Raw genomic sequence first — 16,205 nt, forward strand, 5'->3', positions numbered from 1 at the left:
TGGAGTGCGCATAGGCCTGGGAAGAAGCCACTAGTGGTTCCCAGCAGATCACAGCATTGGGACCAGCTTTGAGTGCATGCACCACAGCCTTCCTAGAACCCTTTCCTCCCATGCTAGGCTAAGCCTGCGACTCCCTGGGTAGCCAGCCTGCCCCTTCAGCACCTCCCACTGGCCTGTCCTGAATTAGATGTGCTACACTGTGACTGCAGTCCATTGAAGGTTTAAGCCCTCAAACAGTTGACCATGGTGTGTGGTGGGCCTCAGGAAAGGGTACAGTGAACTGTCTGCTCTTCTGATTGCTGCTTGGTGCCGTGGATAGGAGGCCCCCCCCCCGCCCCTGCTTTAGATGAGGTTTGGGTACGTGCAGTCAGACTCCCCTGCTGGGGCTGGGAAGCAGAGTCGAGTCCTGTGGTCCGGCTGGGTTCACATGATTGACTTTCCAGCCCGAGTCGGCTGTCTTGACTCTAGCCTGAGGACCTGGGAACCATGGATTGTCTTCTTGATGCTTGGGTTTCCCCTGAGAGCCAGTTCCCACCCCTGTTCTGGGTAGGAAGGGGCCTGTTGGCTGACTGCTTGCAGTATGATATGGTGGCCCCCTTTCTCTCCATCATCTTTGGGGGGTTCTTTTTTTTTCATATCTATTTTTTTTTAGTTCTCAGCAGACACAACATCTTTGTTTTTTGTATGTGGTGCTGAGTAAGAACCCGGGCCGCACACATGCTAGGCGAGCGCGCTACCACTTGAGCCGCATCCCCAGCCCATCTTTGGGGGTTTCTCCAGCCTTTCCCTTTCCAATGAGGTGTAGTTTGCAGCTCTGAGTCTGCCCCTCTCTGGGTTGACTTGGGGTGTGTGTGTGAGGACCCTAGTTCTCATGGCTCTGTGAGCTGGTTAAAGCACAGCCATGGGTAGAGGGTGGGAGCCACCACGTCACACAGGGCAGAGTGGTTCTACTCCACCCTCTGGGATGGCAGAGCTTCAAGTGGTGCCTATTCTGTGGGCATCCAGAGGGGATGAGGTGGGGAACTTGGCAAGAGGAAAGCCTGATCCAAGTGGTAGATTGTAGCTGGTGGGTATGGTCCTGACCCTGGCCAGGGGGTGAGGCTATACTGGTGCAATTAAACGCTGTGCCCCTGCTGTGCAGAGCCCCTAGACCCTGCCCTCCAGCCTTGCAGGGGGTCCATCATCCTCTGTCTTTCCCAGATAACCACAGCATTTGGCCCTGTTTTGGAACAGCTCCTTTATTTTCTTGGTCCTTCAGGGATCAGTGAAAGGTGCCCCACCCCACCCCACATATACCCCAAGATCTTTGCACAGAGCTATCTGGTTTGCAGGCCTGTCTAGTTTCTCCATCCTTGAGACAGGGACTTATCCTTTCAGCCCTGTGTCCAGAGGCTTTGTTGGACAATGACATCTGTTTTATACCAGCTCAGATTGGGGCAGGGGTACACCTTCTCTGGTGGCCCAAAGTGCCTAAAAGGATGCCCCTTGTACTAGAAGGCACTCCATAGACTCACATCCCAAGCCCAGACCTGGTGTCCCCTCCAGGTGCCCTCCAAGCCCACACTCTGCGCCCTCCTGCTGGCACTGCTGTGGTTGGTTCCTGACTGGGCTAAGCCCAGTGCCTGCAGCGTCCCAGAGGTGCTCCGCCACTATCGCGCAGTCATCTTCGAGGATCTGCAGGCCGCAGTGAGACAGTTGGGGCCAGAGCCAGGCTCAGGATACCACCATCTCCTTGAGAAAAACCTAACTGGAATGGGCGGAGGGCGGAGACGACCTAATGTCTCCTGCAGTGCCCAGAAGGTATGGAGTATGTACCCATCCACCTTCCCTCGCCCACCTACACCTTCCCTCGGGACCTCCCCTAGGACTCCCTGGCCCCAGCTTTCCTTCCCTCCCCAGGAGCACAGTATCCTTCTGTCCATTGAGTCCCTGGGCCAGACTCTGCTCCGGGCAGTGACTGGGGGCCGCCGTGGTTCCCTGGAGAAAGCTGCATGGACTGTGGCCCTACGCACCGAGGCGGTGATGAGGCGCCACTGCTGGAAGCCTCGCCAGGTGTGTGTCCCTAGTGCATGCCCCTCCCAGCCACAGAGCTGCCCTGCGGTCCATGGCTCTCCCAGCTGGAGGCTCACTTCCGGCCCACTGGGCGGGCGCATGGTCGGGGTGCCTTCACTGACCATGGGTCTTGGACAGCAGAGCCGGCGCCCCAGGATGCGTCCTGTCCAGCGCCGCGGTGGTCGGAGGCGGCTCCTGCTACGTGCCCTGGACACCGTCGCCACCTGCTGGGAGAAACTCTTCGCGCTACGCGCCAGGGCCACCGGGGAATCCTAGTCCGCCCGCCCTGCCCCCCCACACCCAGCAAAAAACTTGGGGATCCGCGGCGGAATCTGGCAACAAGCCTCCTTTGATTGATGTCCCGATGGCAGCCTCTTCTGCTCGCTCAACCAGCCTGCCCTCCCCGAGGGCCAGGGACTTGGAGAAGCAAACCATGGCGGGTCCCAGAGGTGGCCCGCCCCCAAGAACCGAGCGAGGCCTCAATAAATAGAGTTGGTGCTACGGGTCTGAGTCTTCTTTCGCTGGTCAGGCTGTGGGCCCTGGGCCACCCAGGGTCTGCTCCTCCGTGGCAGGGCCAAGGGACTTGAGCTTCCCTCCATACCTGGGCGCGGGCGGCAGGGGGCGCAAGCGGGGCACTGGACTTGGCTCCCTGTGAGCCGAGCTGCGGGGTGGGGCACTTGCAGCCCGTTGGGGCTCTAAAACGTCAAATATCCGTCCTGCTCCTTTCTGGACCGGAGGCGGGAGGTGGAAATGGAGGGGAGGGGAAGCTAAGCTTGGTGAGTTTGGAGCAAAACAACCGGATAAAGGAAACAGGTCTGAAGGGAAACCAGCACTGCCGCCCCTGGCCGCGAGCTTGGCCAGGCCATTTCCTGCGGCCTCAGGGGGGTGGTCACTGCGGGGGGCCTCCAGAGACTGCCCCAGCCCTGTCCGCGGACCGCCTGGCTGGTCCCTAGTACCGCCCCTAGCCCATGGGAAAGAGAGGTAATGCCCATGGGCTGGGCACCTGCCTTTGCTCTGGAACAGGAGGAGTGGAGGCAGACCTTGCCCCGTGCCTGTAGGACATGGAGAGACTGGCCTTGGTTGAGGCAATCAGCCACGAATCCCATCCCCACCGGCTCCCCATCACACACATTGGGTCTTCCCAAAGGGAGCTGTTGTCCCTGCTTCACGGGTGGGGAAGCTGGGGCCCAAATCACACAGGAACTGTAAGAGCTGGCTCTACCCCACCAAAGCACTGTGGACAGGGGGCGGGGCTTCCTGGACTTCAGATTCTGACCTGTTGACAGTCTTCCAGGCCACCTCTGAGCACGAGTACAGAACAGCCCAGACCTGCTTTCTGCATTGTGTGCTCCATGGGGGGTAGTGTGGGCAAGTGCTAGAGGTGTTGAGGTGGGGATGCCAGGCATGGCCCAAGTGCTGGAACCTACCTGGGGCTTCCTGCACCTTAGACGGGGCCTGTGTGTAGATGGGTGCCAGACATGAAGGGGTAATGAAGGAGAAGACATGAAGAAGACCCTGGGATCCCAGGACATGGAGGAAAGCTTCCTCTTGCATTGGGGACGATAGCGGGGAAGTGGAGGGAATTCAGCAGCATGAACCTGGGCTGAATGTGACTCCCTTCAGTGACCTCTGCTTTACATAATCAAGTGTGGCCAAGTCCAGGTGGGGAGAAAAAGTTCCAGTTTGTTGGAGCATAGGGTGTAGTGCAGCATGACCAGGGCAGTTAAGTGGGGGTTTGGAGAAGGTCAGCAGGAACTGGGAGGTGTGTCTGGGCTGAGTGCAGGGACAGGATGAACAGGCTTAACCAGGACTCTCTTGGACCCATTTTTTCCCACCCTGGGGAAAGCAAGAGCACTGCTGTAATAAACAGCTGGGAGTCACCTCTGAGTGTTCCACCATTGCTTCTACCTGCCCACAGTGACCCCCTGTTCAGAGCAATCTGGCTGGGAAGGTGGGTGGGCAGCAGGGCAGCTCCTGGCCCTTGTGATTGAGGAAAGATGAAACAAACCACAGTGTTCTGGGGGCTGGCTGGAGGACAGGCAGAAACCTCAGAGTTTTGGTGACACAGGTTGATGCCTGAGTTCTTGGGCCAATGGGAGAGAAGCCCAGGCCCATAGTTCCTCTGTAGGGGGCATGCCAGCATCAACCTGGGGGAGAGGGGCTTCAACCCACTGTAGGGTCTTTTTCTTTTAGAGCAAGACCAGGTGCACAGGCACACCAAGACTCAGCTGCCAAGACATGGAGACCAGAGGAGAAGCTAAGTGCCTGCTTAGACCCTGAGAAGCTGAGCTCTTCAATCTCACCATGGGGACCCCAGGGGCAGCTTCCCTGTGGTCTCTTTGTAGCTCTGAGAGGACAGGTCATGTTGTCCTCACTCTCATCTGGCACAGACCAGCAGCAGGAGCTCTTCCATAGACATTTGCTGGCTGGAATTAACCAGAACCAGCCCAGAGACGCAGGGACTCTACCATGTATGGGGCTGGAGTCTGCAGACAGTCTTGCTCTGTCCCATGCATGCCTTCTCAAGGCTCAGCTGTTTCCAGGGATGTAGGAGGTATGGCCCCAAAGGAGGGGGCTGTGCCAGGGTGGCAGATGGGGCCTGCAGGGCACTGGCTAGGATTGTGCAATTTCCTGCAGCCCAGGAGCAAGGCCCCCCATGTGCAGCACTGGGAGGAGGGGGCCTGGCAGGCTTTGAAGGGAGCCTGGGTTCCATGGCCTCCCAGACTGGGAGCCTTTGAAAGAACATCTGGAACTTGGGTGACAGGCAAGCCAGTCTCTGGATTTGCAAAACCAAAAGTTAATCCTGACTTTGCCACTTGTGTGTTCCCCACCCAGCCCCACCTCCCACCTCTACCTCTACCGGGGTGACAGCTGCAGCCTCTTGTGGACTGGGGCAGCACCTTCCCCCGCATCCCACTACCCACCACCCAGCCCAGGAGTGTTGCTGAGCTGAAGAAGGGAGGGATGGGAAAGATGAGGGCTGTCTTCTCTGTGACCCCTTTGCATGGAGACTCAGCCAAGCAGACTCTGGGCAAATAAGCTCTGCTGCATGCCTGGTGTGGGTGCCGAATGGGCTCAGGGCTGCAGCCCAGGCAGGGAGACCAGGGAGGAAACACCTGCTCCCAGACCTGGAAGATGCCTGGCTTTGTGGGCTCTTGGCCCTTTCGTGTGAGTGTGAGTGTGGGGTCCCAAGACCTGCAGGTGTGCAAGGAGGCTGCCTGCTCCAGCTGTGGTGGACTTGGAAACAAACAACCCCCACCCCAGGAAGCACATACTCACTGGGGGCCAGTGCCAGGTGCTGAGACCCATTGTCCCTGCCAGTGGCCTTCAGGACCTTGGGGGAGGCCCAGGGAAAGCTGCCATCCTGCCCCTCCCCAGGAAAAGACTCAGTTTTGTAAACACAGAAACAACCATTCCCTCCATTAAAATCCGGAAGAACCAGCAAGGAGGTCGCACCTGCTGTGGGAAGTGAGTCCTTGCTTGGGGGAAATTAAACGGTCAGGCCCTCAGGGGCTGGTGGTGGGACACCGTGGGGTCAGAGGCGTCTCCTGGGGACATCTCCTGACCGTGTTGACTGGACTCTGCTCCTATCTGCGGAGGGACTTCAGTCCGAAGTGCCCTGGGGGGCTCCTTGACAGCAGTTTCCACCTTGTCGCTCCCTGACCCCCGCATGGCCTAGTTGTGGCGCTGGGGAGAGGCCGCCAAGGCTCCCTGCCAAACGAATAGCCCTGTCCTTGAGCTGCCCCAGGCGCCCCCTGCCCGGCGTGAGGCCAGGGGTCGAGGCTGCGGCCCGAGATAAGCACCGCTTCCTGCCCTCGCTCCCAGCGCCGCCGCGCGACGCTTCCTGTTTTCTCACGCCGGCGGAGGGGTCGTGGGAGACGGGGCGCGCCGAGAGGCGGGGTCCCAGGGAAGGGACACCCCGGGAGAGCCGCGCGAAGGGGTGCGCGGTGCCCTCTTGCCTACCCTGAGCACAGGCTGGGCCCGGAACCCCTCCCAGGTTCTCCTCCTGGGCCCTCCTCCGTGGACTGGTTCGCAGCAGGGTTACAACAGCCAGAGGATAAAACCGCTGGGGAATAGGTAAAGTGGCACCACGCAGACTATGAGCAGCGAGAAGGAATGACATTCAGTCGCATGCTACTACACGGGCGGTGCCCCGCACCCTGATTCCACATACAGCCGCCCCTTATAGGGCACACTTCCAAGACCCCAGGGCTGCCTGAGTCTTCAGCCCAATACTGAGTCCTGTGCACTGCTTTCTCTAGACAGGGACCTATGATCAGGGTTAATTCACAAATTAAGCACATTGAGACCGACAACTGATAATATAGAACAACTCAACATGGCTGTAAGAAAAGTGTGTGAATGTCTTCTCTCAAGATACCTCATGCTGTGCTACCCTCTTCTTGTTAATCTTAAGTAACAAAAAGTGATTGGGTGGATAAGGGGAGTCGTGTGTATGAAATGTCCAGAATGAGCAAATCCATAAGATGAAAAGCAGGTTAGAATTGTTTAGGGGCAGGGCATGGGAAAAATGGAGAATGTTGGGTTTCTTATGGGGGTGGGGGGGTGATGAAAAAGCTCTAAAATGAGACCCTCATAATGGTTCACAACTCTATGAATATGTCATGTAGGCTGGGCTCAGTGGTGCACACCTATAATCCCAGTGACTTGCAGGGCCGAGGCAGGAGGACTGCAACTCTGAGACCAGCCTCAGAAACCCTGTCTCGAAATAAATAAAAAGGGCTGGGTATGTAGCTCAGTGGTAGAGCACCCATGGGTTCAATCCCCAGCATCACAAGATAAAATGTTTGTGTAGGTTTTGTAGAATGTAAGTTAAGTGGTCGAGTTTTCTAGTGTCCAGGTGAGTGGAGGAGGAGGAGGACATAGACTCCAAACACACCTGCCCCCCTTGTCTGCCCCAATGTGTATCTTCAGGTGGCATGTGTTGGTGTCCTTAGGGTGCTCAAGGTAATAAGCATGCCTGCTGGGGACAGAAGTGCACCTTATCTTCTCTCAGCACCCCTTTCCTTGTTGAAGAGGTTCGACACTTCATCCAAGTGAGGGAGAGCCTGGTTCTGAACATGGAGAAGGAGAGGGAGATCAGAACACCCCCCCCCCAGGAAGGAGACCTATAGAGCAAGGAGGGAAAGACTAGCCATGGTCTGGGGTCCAGCTGGAGGGTAGCTCCATCCTTGAGGGAGAGGGAAGAGGTGCTGGGAAGAGGGTCCTGCCGGGAGGCCACCCAAGGCTGCTGAGGAGCCACTGTTGGAGCTGCCCTTGGTGGGCACGATTCTACTGTCAATGTTACAAGCCCCTAGGACTTGCCCCAAACAGGGACCCTGACACTGGAGATCTGCGATCTCCTCACACAGACTGTGGGCTAAACTGCCACCCCATTGACCTAGAGGAGCAGCCCTTCTGGGGGGGATGAATGTCACTCTGGCCTGCTGCAGCATGTCTGTTCATCACTTCTGTGTGTTTACAGGTGTGGCTGGGGTGAGTTCCTTGGGAACATGCCCCACCCCAAACAGGGAGGCACTTGGGCACCTTTCAGTGAGTTCAAACAGAGGACAAGCTGAACCCTCCTTCTCCTTCTCCCCCAGCTTGTCTGTTTCTGTCCCCTCTGTGTGTCTCTGTCCTGTTTCTGAGTTCTCTGTGCTCTCCAACAGATAGTGGGTGGGGGCCATACTGAGAGTCTGTCCCACTCCCAGGCTGTGTGCTCACACCCCACATCTGACACCAAGCTGTGATGACTCTTAAAGTCCATCTGCACAACCCCTGGTGTATGCCATGGGGGCACTGGGGTAAGACAGGCTCCTTCCCCAGGTAGGGAAAATAGGACCCCTCCTCTAGGCTGAGAAGAACTGGGAGGTCTTGGGGGTATGAATAATCAGGATCCCCTCTGGGGGTGATTGTTGTACCCTTCCCTAAAGGAGACCTCATTCAGTGAGAGGCTTTGAAAGGACTTGGGAGGCCCAAGGAGGTGGTATGGAAAGTGGGGTCCAGACCTCCTGGGAGGGGCCCAGGGATAGTATGATTGGGGTTCCACAGTTGGAGAGCTTGAGGCTTGATGTCTGGGGCTCTTTGACTGGTCATCAACACTGTGCAAGCAGAGGCCGGATAGTTCACTGTGGGGAGCAGGGTGGGCACAGCCTGGGTGGGTGCTGCCTTTCTTTGGGATGTGGGGGTGAGTGGGAACTCCTGCAGGGGCCCTGGGGTGCTGTGTCTGTCCATAGGTGTCAGGCCTGTGGTGGCACTGGGCGAGGGATGCTGTTCTGGGCAGCCAACCCCTGGGCTTGACAGTTTTAGGAAGCAGATGAGCATGATGGGGTAAGGGCCTGGGGGATTGCTGGCTTGTCCAACTCAGTCCTTTGAGTCACAGTGGGGTTGGGGCAAGTTAGAGCAGGCTGGGAGGGTGACCTGTGACTGCTGTCAAGGGGCTGCTGCCCTGGACCCATGGGGCTCATCTGGGGTCAGCTCCCTAGGGAGATCAGGAGGAAGGCAGGTGGAGGACTCTTGCGGATGATACTCTTCCTGCCCCAACAACCAACACACAGGTATGCAGAGGGAAGGCCCCACACTTTATTTGTGGCCCCTGAGCCAGGGGAACCCAGATCCTGTTCCCTCTTTTACAGCAAACCAACATTGTTATTCCTTGTTTTTAAAAGCCCTTGCTACATAATTGCTGGTGATCACTGAAACCCCTTGGAAAAAAAAGTTTAATTAAAAATTAAATATATTGTATTATGTATATAAAAAAAGGGAAAGTAAAAAAAAAATCTGGTTCTAGAAGATACATTGCAGGGAAAGAACTAAGTGCTTTGAAAAGCTGAACCCAGGCAGGGCCAGCCAGCAGGTCCGAGGCTGCGGCTCCTGCAAAAGCCCCAACTCCTGGGAGAGGCCCTCAAGACCCCCAGAGTCAGGATGGTGGCAGGAAGACAGGCAGCAAGCTGCCAGCGTCCTGAGGCTGTGGCATAGTCAAAACATATATCTGCAAGAAGGAGAGGGCAGTGGCTACAGGAGGAAGCAGGCAGCGGCTTAGCCCGAGATGCAGGCGCTGTAGTAGACAGCGCTGCTAGCATCTGACAGCGCTGAGATCAGGCTGCTCTCCTCTGGGCAGGTCATGGTGCGTGGACCCAATTTGGCCAGAGCCACGTGGTATGGGAGCGCAGAGGCGTCAGGCCGAGTCCGGCTGCAGTTGAGGTACTGGTCGAACTCGGTGAGGTCCACGTCTGCCCAGAGGTCAGCGGCGGGCCCCAGTGGCTCAGCTCCCTCCAACGGTGGGGCCTCCGGCGGCGGCGACAACGGGCTGGGGTATGGGCCCGGCGTGCCCAGGGCACCGTAGTAGAGGCCAGCGAGGGGTGTGGCGGGCGGCGCGGTCCTGAGCGCCTCGGCCAGGGGCGCCCCAAAGCAGCTGCTGGGGTCCCGGGCCAACTCCGGGGCATAGGGCGCACGGAAGGCCCGCAGCGTGCAGTCTTCTGGCACCGCAGGCGGCGGAAAGAAGGCGGCCTCGCCGGGCTCCAGGCCGTCCAGCGGTGAGCGCTCGGGTGTGGGCAGCCCCAGGCCGTCGAACTCGGCACCCAGTGGGGGCAGCTCGCGGAAGGCTCGCGCGGAGCCAGGCGCCACCGGGAAGGGCTCAGGAGGCGGCGGTGGCGGCGGCGGCGGCGGCGCCAAGCCTGGGAGCAGGAGGCCAGGTTCCAGCCTTCGGGCCTTGCGCGCCTGCTTTTTCCGTCGGGGTCGGTACTTGTAGTTGGGGTGGTCGCGCAAATGCTGCACACGCAGCCTTTCGGCCTCCTCCACGAAGGGCCGCTTCTCTGCTGCGTTCAGCTCCTTCCACGCTTTGCCTGCGGGCCGCGCACACAGGTGAGTTGACTGCCGTCGGGTGCACGGCCCATCGGACCCAGCGTGCCACCTGGGCAAGCTGCGAGGGTATGACTCGGACCCCTCTGCCCGGGCCCGAATCTCCAGCGCCCCAGCCCAAGTCCCCCAGCCCTCCTACTCCCTCCCCTCCCCTGCTCCGCCGCTTACCCAGCATCTTGCTGAGCACCGCGTTGTGCAGGTCCGGGTTCTGCTGAGCCAGCCGCTTGCGCTCGTCCTTCGCCCACACCATGAAAGCGTTCATGGGCCGCCGGATGCGCGACTCGTCGGCAGTCTGGCGTTCCCCGCGGCCGGCCGGGTCGAGGCCATAGCGCCCCGGCTCGGGGCTGCGTGGCGGACTGCGTGGCGGGCTGGGTGGCGAAGCGGGCGCGGCGGGCACGACGGGCGCGGTGGGGAGACCGCGCGGCTCAGCGGCGGCCCCGGGGCCCGGGGCCCATGCACAGTCGCGGCGGGCGGGCGGGTCGTCTGCGCCGTAGCCGGGCGGCGATCTCTGCATTCCAGCTGGGCGCGGCCTGGGCAGAACGCAGCGCGGAAGCGCAGAGGAAGGATGGTGGGCACTGTGGGGCAGGACGCGGAGGACAGACCTGCAGCCGGCGGGCAACGGTGGGGATGTTGGTGGCCTTGTGCCGGGCGGGCGCCCAGATATAGCGGCGAGGGGCCAATCGGCTGCGGGTCTGGCAGGCTGGGGCGGGGCAGGCCGGGTCCAGGGCCGCCCCCTCCCCCGGGGGCTCCCTTTCTTCTTGGGCTGGGCCGGATCCCGCCAAGGCCTCCCGTGCGCAGAGCCCCCCCCCCCCGCACTGTCTCTGAAGGAGAGACCCCCAGTAGGAGAAGGCCGCTGGTTTGGGGTGGGGTTTGGAAGGAGGGAGTCCTCCTGAGGTTGTAAGGCTTTCGGAGCCGAGTTGCCGCCGCCCCACCCACGGAGAAAGACCCCCAGGCAGTAAGTGGGGGAGTGGGCAGTGCCATGAGGTTGCGTTGGAAAGAGGCAGATTTATTTTAGCACAAAGTTCTTGGGAGGCCGCCTTCCCTAGTCAATCACCGTGGGAAAAGCGCCTGTGTTTTGAGGTGTTCCTTTCCCCCCAACCCTCCAGCGCTTGCAATTGGAATTTAGCATTGGGGACTTTCAACTCCAAGCCTGTCCCAGGGATTAGAGGAGAAGATGGGCCTATTTTTCCCTCCTTCACTCCCAAACCCTCCACTGTGGAGCAAGGCTAACCCTACAGGGACCCCAAGAAGCAGGGAGTCTGGGTGTGCAGGGACCCTGGCCGCATCCCCACTCTCCAACTCTTGCGTGGTGGAGCTGGAACCCATGGCATCTAGCTCCCCTGCCCTGCAGGGGCCAGCAGGACAGACAGAGCAAGGAGGCTGGACCAGGTGGGGCCAGGGAGGCAGGGGAGCACTGGGGTCTTCTTTGAGGTTTCCTCCCTTGGGCCCACAAGCCTGTGGGGCCGTTCCAGAAGAACCTCCAGCTTGGCTAATGTTCCCTATGTCCATTGATGCACATCAGGAAGGGTTTGAGCTCCAGAAGCTGCTGGCTCTCATCCAGGGAACTTCCCCCTTCCTTCCTTCCTTCCTTCCTTCCTTCCTTCCTTCCTTCCTTCCTTCCTTCCTTCCTTCCTTCCTTCCACCAGGGATTGAACCCAGGGGCATTTAACCACTGAGCCACATCTCCAGACATTTTTAAAAATTTTATTTAGATACAGGGTCTTGCTAAGTTGCTGAGGCTGGCCTTGAATTTGTGATCCTCCTGCCTCAGCCTCCTGAGCCTCTGGGATTACAGGATGGCCACCACACCTGGCTCCAAGTATGGTTCTATTAGGGAAGGTGGACTGTTGTGGGCAGCCCAGCTGGGGTCAGGATCTCCATCCTAACATCCACCTGGATGTTCTACACCTCCCCTTATCATGCCAGAGTACCCCTCCCGCTGAGCACCATGATTTGAGGCCACAGAAGTCAGGCACTCCAGGCATGTGTAGTCTCTGGTGGTTTTCTAGACCACAGGCAGTATCTCCTGAGGAATGGGGTAGGTCCTGTATGAATCCCTGGTGGCTGTTCCTGAGCTGTCCCCAGGGCACTCCTGTCCCAGGGAGAGGCTGGAACCCCAAGGGTCTTTCAGCCTGAGGACTGTCCCATGTCCATCATCCCTGCTTCACAGATTGTCACATAGGCCAATAAAAGACTGGGTTTCCCAGGCTGCTTTCTAGATCTCCCCAGTCCATCACTGGCCCTAGTACCTCCTGCATGAGGAGCAGTTGGGGCCCCAGGAGGGGGGCTTCTGGCATTTCTCACGAGATAGGCAGTGGTGGTGGGCATGGAGGTGGACCAAACCACAGGGCTCTATAGTGGTGCCAACTCTCTTGGCCAGGTCTCATTGCGGGTAGGTGGACTGGGCAGCCAGTAGGGGGCATAGTGGAGGATGGAAAGCTTTTCTAGTATTCCAGGTTGGGGAACGGGTCCAAAGAGTCAGGGCCACCCTGGTCTCCCACTGGGAAGTGCTGGACAGAGGCTCTCTCTACCCAGAGCTGGTGCAGCCTGGGGTCACCAGGGAAGGCTGGGGTTGCCAGGGCTTGACTCAGCAGGGGCAGAGAGTGGTCTGCAGTGATGGTCCCTGGGGCTCCTGAAGATGGTCTCCAGGGTCCTTTGTAGTAGGCCCCCCCAACACTGGGTGGATTTAGAGTTCCCTTGGGGCTCTGCCAGACACTCTGCAGCCCCTAAGGACCCAGAGTCATCCGAGTGCTCCGAACATAGTGGCCTGCTGTGTCCGGCATTACCTCATCACCCCCTCCTCCACCCTGCACATGTCCCTCCAGTAGTCACCTCCCCTGGCGCCAGCCAGTGACCTTCTTGGCTGAGCTGTGAGACTCAGGTGTCCGGCTGTCATGTCCTGTCTGTTGGGCTCCGGGAGCCTGGTGGGGTGCTACCTTCCTTCTGCAGGGTCGGGCTGCCCTCTCTGTGCTGCCTGGCAGGGGTGAGGATGGCAGCCCCGCCCACTGTCCAGATGGGACAACAATGGGGGAGGGCACTGCCGTCAGCTGGGTGGCCCTGACCCTGGAGCCTCGGGTTGGAGGGACTCCCCAGGGCTGTAGGAGGGCTGGTGTAGGTGTGGCTGGCTGTGCCGGGGGAGTGGCATCTGGTGGAGAGACTGCTGTCTGTGTGTGGTCTGCGTGGTGCCTATCCGCCTGGCTGTGAGGTGAGGTGGACCCTAGTGCTGGAGGCTACCCAGGGTCTGGAGAGCCGGACAAGCTGGACTCTCCCATAAGAAGATGAAGACTTGTGGGTTGAAGACCAGGGGTCCTGCTGAGGAAAATATGGCCCTCAATTCCCTGAGCTGCGGTCCTAGCTCTGTCTCCAAATGAGGGCACATTTATCTTTAGAGCCCACCTCAGCCTGGCCTGGCCTGGTTTGCTGCTGCCCACCCTAATGGGAACCCTTTTTCTAGCCCCAGCCCACAGAAATGGGGAATGAGGGGCAACATTTCTCTGCAAGAGTGGAGCCAAGGTAGACATCCAGTGGACCCTATCCTCCCTGCCCTTTACCTGCTCCTCTCCCTCAGTCTGGACTGGATCCTGGCTGCTGGGAAGCCTGCAGAGGATGCTGGGTACTCCCTTCAGTGGTTCTGGGTGGGGGATCAGCTCAGCTCTGGGCTGGGGGTAAGGGACCTCCCAGGCGCTGCCTGGGCACAGACCTCCCAGACTCCCACCAGCCGGGCCCTGGCTGATTCAGGAACAGTGAGGCTGGGACCAATTAGACTTCCACTCCCAGAGGATGGGGTGGGTCCCTGTTGGATGGGGCTCCAGGTGGAGAGTGCCTCTGGTCCTCTGATACCTTGGCTTTGGAGCCAGCTGCCCACCTCTGCCTTTCTGGGCTCCAGGTCCAGCCTCCAGAAGATGCAGCAGGGAGAATGTGAGAATGGGGTCATCCTTGACCTCTCTCCTGTGGTCAGGGCCTGATGTCTCAGAACCAGTGGGTGTGTGTGACTCTGCCAGTGACAGGTCTGGGTCAGGTGGACACTCAGCCTTTTCTGAGGACAGTGTAACTTTCTGCTCTGTGCCTTGCTTTCAGTCCTGGAAGGGCAAGTGAGGCAGGCAGAAGCAGCCTGGGCACACCTGGCATGAGGGTGCAAACAGACCCAAGTGGGTACAAATGCTTTAAAAGGCTGGGTTGGGGTCAGGGTTCAGTGCACAATTCACCACATTAAGTGGACTCAGTTGCATAAGTGCTAGATGGTGGTGTGGGCACTGGGATATGCTTGTGGGGTGTTGGACTGGTGGGGCAGTGAGGGTGTGGTTATGTGGGGCCTGCTAGTGCGCGATGCGAGACCAGTGGGTGCTGTTGTAGTCTAAGGAGTGACACTCAGACTGTTGTGTGGGGTGCATCTTACCTCCCCTGGGTGCTCCAGGGCAAGCCAGACAGGGTGGGGACTTTTCTGTGTTGCGGGGCACAGGCTGTGTTGGGGTGTCCATGTCTGTCTTTTCATGAGCTGGGGGTGTGAAAGCCAAAGGCAGCCTGGAACATGTCCTATGGAGTCAGTGAGCAGGTCACAAGCAACAGGGTGCGTCCAGGGTCCCGGTGATGTCTGAAGACTGCTCCAGAGTTTGGGGTGCTGTGCTGTGGAGGGCATGCAGGTGCGGAGGGTGCTATCCCAGCTTGTGCCCACTTCCAGGGGTGTCCCATGCTGCGCACGCTTGGGGGGTGCTGCTGGGCAACCCTCCAGGGGTGTTCTGCCCTGGGGGCTGCATGGATGTGTGTGTCCTCCTGAGTGTTGCGGCGTGGTGTGTGGGCCTCCCCAGCAAGGCAGCAAGGCGGCTCCGCAGGGGCTCCGTGGGAACCAGCCTGGACTGGGCTGCTCCGGGTTTCCGTGGCAACTGTAGGGCGGGGCCAGGAAACCCACTCAGGAAGGAAGGCTGGCCGGCCTCAGTGTGGCGGAGCAGGGAGTGGAGGGCCGCCTGGGCTGAGCCGGCGCCAGACGTTCTGCCCAGCGCCCAGGCCCCTGCTGGTGGCTGCTGGCTTCACCCTGGCTTTGCCCCAAGCCTCCTGTGGCCCCCTGTGCGTCTGCGACTGCATTTATTGGGCTCTGTGTCCAGGACCTGTCTGTGGGCATTGCTGGTCCTGTACCAGTATGTGCCCTGGTCTGTTTGGTGTTTTTGTGGAGGCATAAGTGGGCTGGTTCCCCTGGGTCCCTGGAGGGCAGAGTCCAACCTGGCTGCCCTGCCTTCCCCTGCCAGACTGGGAGACGGGAGAAAGGGAGGCCAGGAACAGAGAGGAAGAACACTGCCTTTCTAGCCACTGGACACCTGAATCTGTTTCTCTGTGGCTTCTCCTGGCTTTGTAAATGGCTTTGGTGGAAAACCAGCAGGGCTGCACGTGGGCCCAGGGGACTGCCCACCCTCTTTGGTCATAGACAGGAATGGCTGTGTCCACTTCTGGGGTATTGAGTCCAGCTGGTACCAGGCCATACTCTAAGAGGTGGGAATTTAGTAGACAACAAAAAGACCCAACTCCCTGCTTGGGAATATTGTATTCTAGTGTGGAGAGACGGAAAATCAACAAAACCCTAAACATCACAATTTAGGGTGTCAGGCCTGAGGAGGGCTGTGTTGGCATGACAAGTTTCTCTTTTCATGAGGTGACTTTTGAGCCAACATCTGAAAACCTGAAGGAAATGTGTGAAGGAGACACAGGAGCCTGAAGAGGCCCTGGGGAAGGGGCTGCAGTGTGGAAAGGCAGGGAGTACAGAGGGCCAGGGCCCAGCGGGGTCTGGGAGGGTCTTGCCAGTTTCTCTGAATGAGCCTTGGGGACTTGAGGGTTTGAGCAAGGGTGTGATCTGACAGCTTCCCACAGCCTCAGCACAGCTGAAAGGCCAGGGGCTCTGTTCCTGTAGGGGGCCTGGCCATGGCTGCCCTTACCCAGGGCCATGCTCTGGCTGGCCCAGGAGTCTCACTGGTCTCTGCAGGAGGGCAGGGCAGGCTGCCTCAGGACTCCTTGGGTTTGCTGCAGGGACTCAGACCTCCATGCTTCACCCATTGCCCCTGACCCTGTGGCCGTCTAGGGCCCCTGGGGAGGAGGAGGGTGGAGTGGCCGCCAGGCTGGCGGGCTGGCAAGGCAGGAGGGCGGCATTTCTGGGAATTGTGTGGGGGAAGTGCATTGTTAGAGTGAGCCTGCTGCAGGCAGCCAGGGCTGACACTGGCCTCTGGGGGATGCCTCTTGCCTCCCCCCATGCTGTCTCTGGGGGAGGGAGCTGGGCCCTTGGCCAGGTTATGGGCTGGCTGGGGACTTTC

At 59.2% G+C, this 16,205-nt stretch overlaps 3 protein-coding genes across 3 annotated transcripts in view; 2 read left to right on the plus strand and 1 right to left on the minus strand.

The window, feature by feature from the left end:
- The window catches only part of Prpf6 (pre-mRNA processing factor 6), a 51,392-nt gene extending 49,789 nt beyond the window's left edge, over positions 1-1,603 (plus strand). The window contains exon 22 of the mRNA XM_077799543.1: positions 118-1,603. The gene's annotated coding sequence lies outside the window, so the exon portion shown is untranslated. The remainder of the gene's footprint in view (positions 1-117) is intronic.
- Positions 238-2,481, plus strand: C6H20orf204 (chromosome 6 C20orf204 homolog). The gene is made up of 4 exons (XM_026413452.2): positions 238-270; positions 1,546-1,800; positions 1,900-2,052; positions 2,194-2,481. The coding sequence occupies exons 1-4, from the start codon at positions 244-246 to the stop codon at positions 2,326-2,328; spliced, it is 570 nt and encodes a 189-aa protein (XP_026269237.1). The 5' UTR covers positions 238-243; the 3' UTR covers positions 2,329-2,481.
- Positions 2,482-8,620: 6,139 nt separating this feature from the next.
- On the minus strand, positions 8,621-10,531 carry Sox18 (SRY-box transcription factor 18). Its single transcript, XM_026413474.2, has 2 exons — positions 10,081-10,531; positions 8,621-9,896 (listed from the first exon to the last, which is right to left on the minus strand). The coding sequence occupies exons 1-2, from the start codon at positions 10,424-10,426 to the stop codon at positions 9,091-9,093; spliced, it is 1,152 nt and encodes a 383-aa protein (XP_026269259.2). The 5' UTR covers positions 10,427-10,531; the 3' UTR covers positions 8,621-9,090.
- Between the last annotated feature and the right edge of the window lie 5,674 nt (positions 10,532-16,205).

The sequence above is a fragment of the Urocitellus parryii genome, chromosome 6 (genome assembly GCF_045843805.1).
Source record: "Urocitellus parryii isolate mUroPar1 chromosome 6, mUroPar1.hap1, whole genome shotgun sequence".
In the NCBI taxonomy this organism is placed as follows: domain Eukaryota; kingdom Metazoa; phylum Chordata; class Mammalia; order Rodentia; family Sciuridae; genus Urocitellus; species Urocitellus parryii.

Bases quoted from the DNA above. Each gene is read 5' to 3' on its own strand.
- C6H20orf204 (XM_026413452.2), top strand. From the start codon at position 244: ATGGTGTGTGGTGGGCCTCAGGAAAGG. The intron at 1,801-1,899 runs GTATGGAGTATG...TTCCCTCCCCAG, and splicing joins TCTCCTGCAGTGCCCAGAAG to GAGCACAGTATCCTTCTGTC. The intron at 2,053-2,193 runs GTGTGTGTCCCT...CTTGGACAGCAG, and splicing joins ACTGCTGGAAGCCTCGCCAG to AGCCGGCGCCCCAGGATGCG.
- Sox18 (XM_026413474.2), bottom strand. From the start codon at position 10,426: ATGCAGAGATCGCCGCCCGGCTACGGCGCAGACGACCCGCCCGCCCGC. The intron at 9,897-10,080 runs GTAAGCGGCGGA...CGCGGCCCGCAG, and splicing joins GGTGCTCAGCAAGATGCTGG to GCAAAGCGTGGAAGGAGCTG.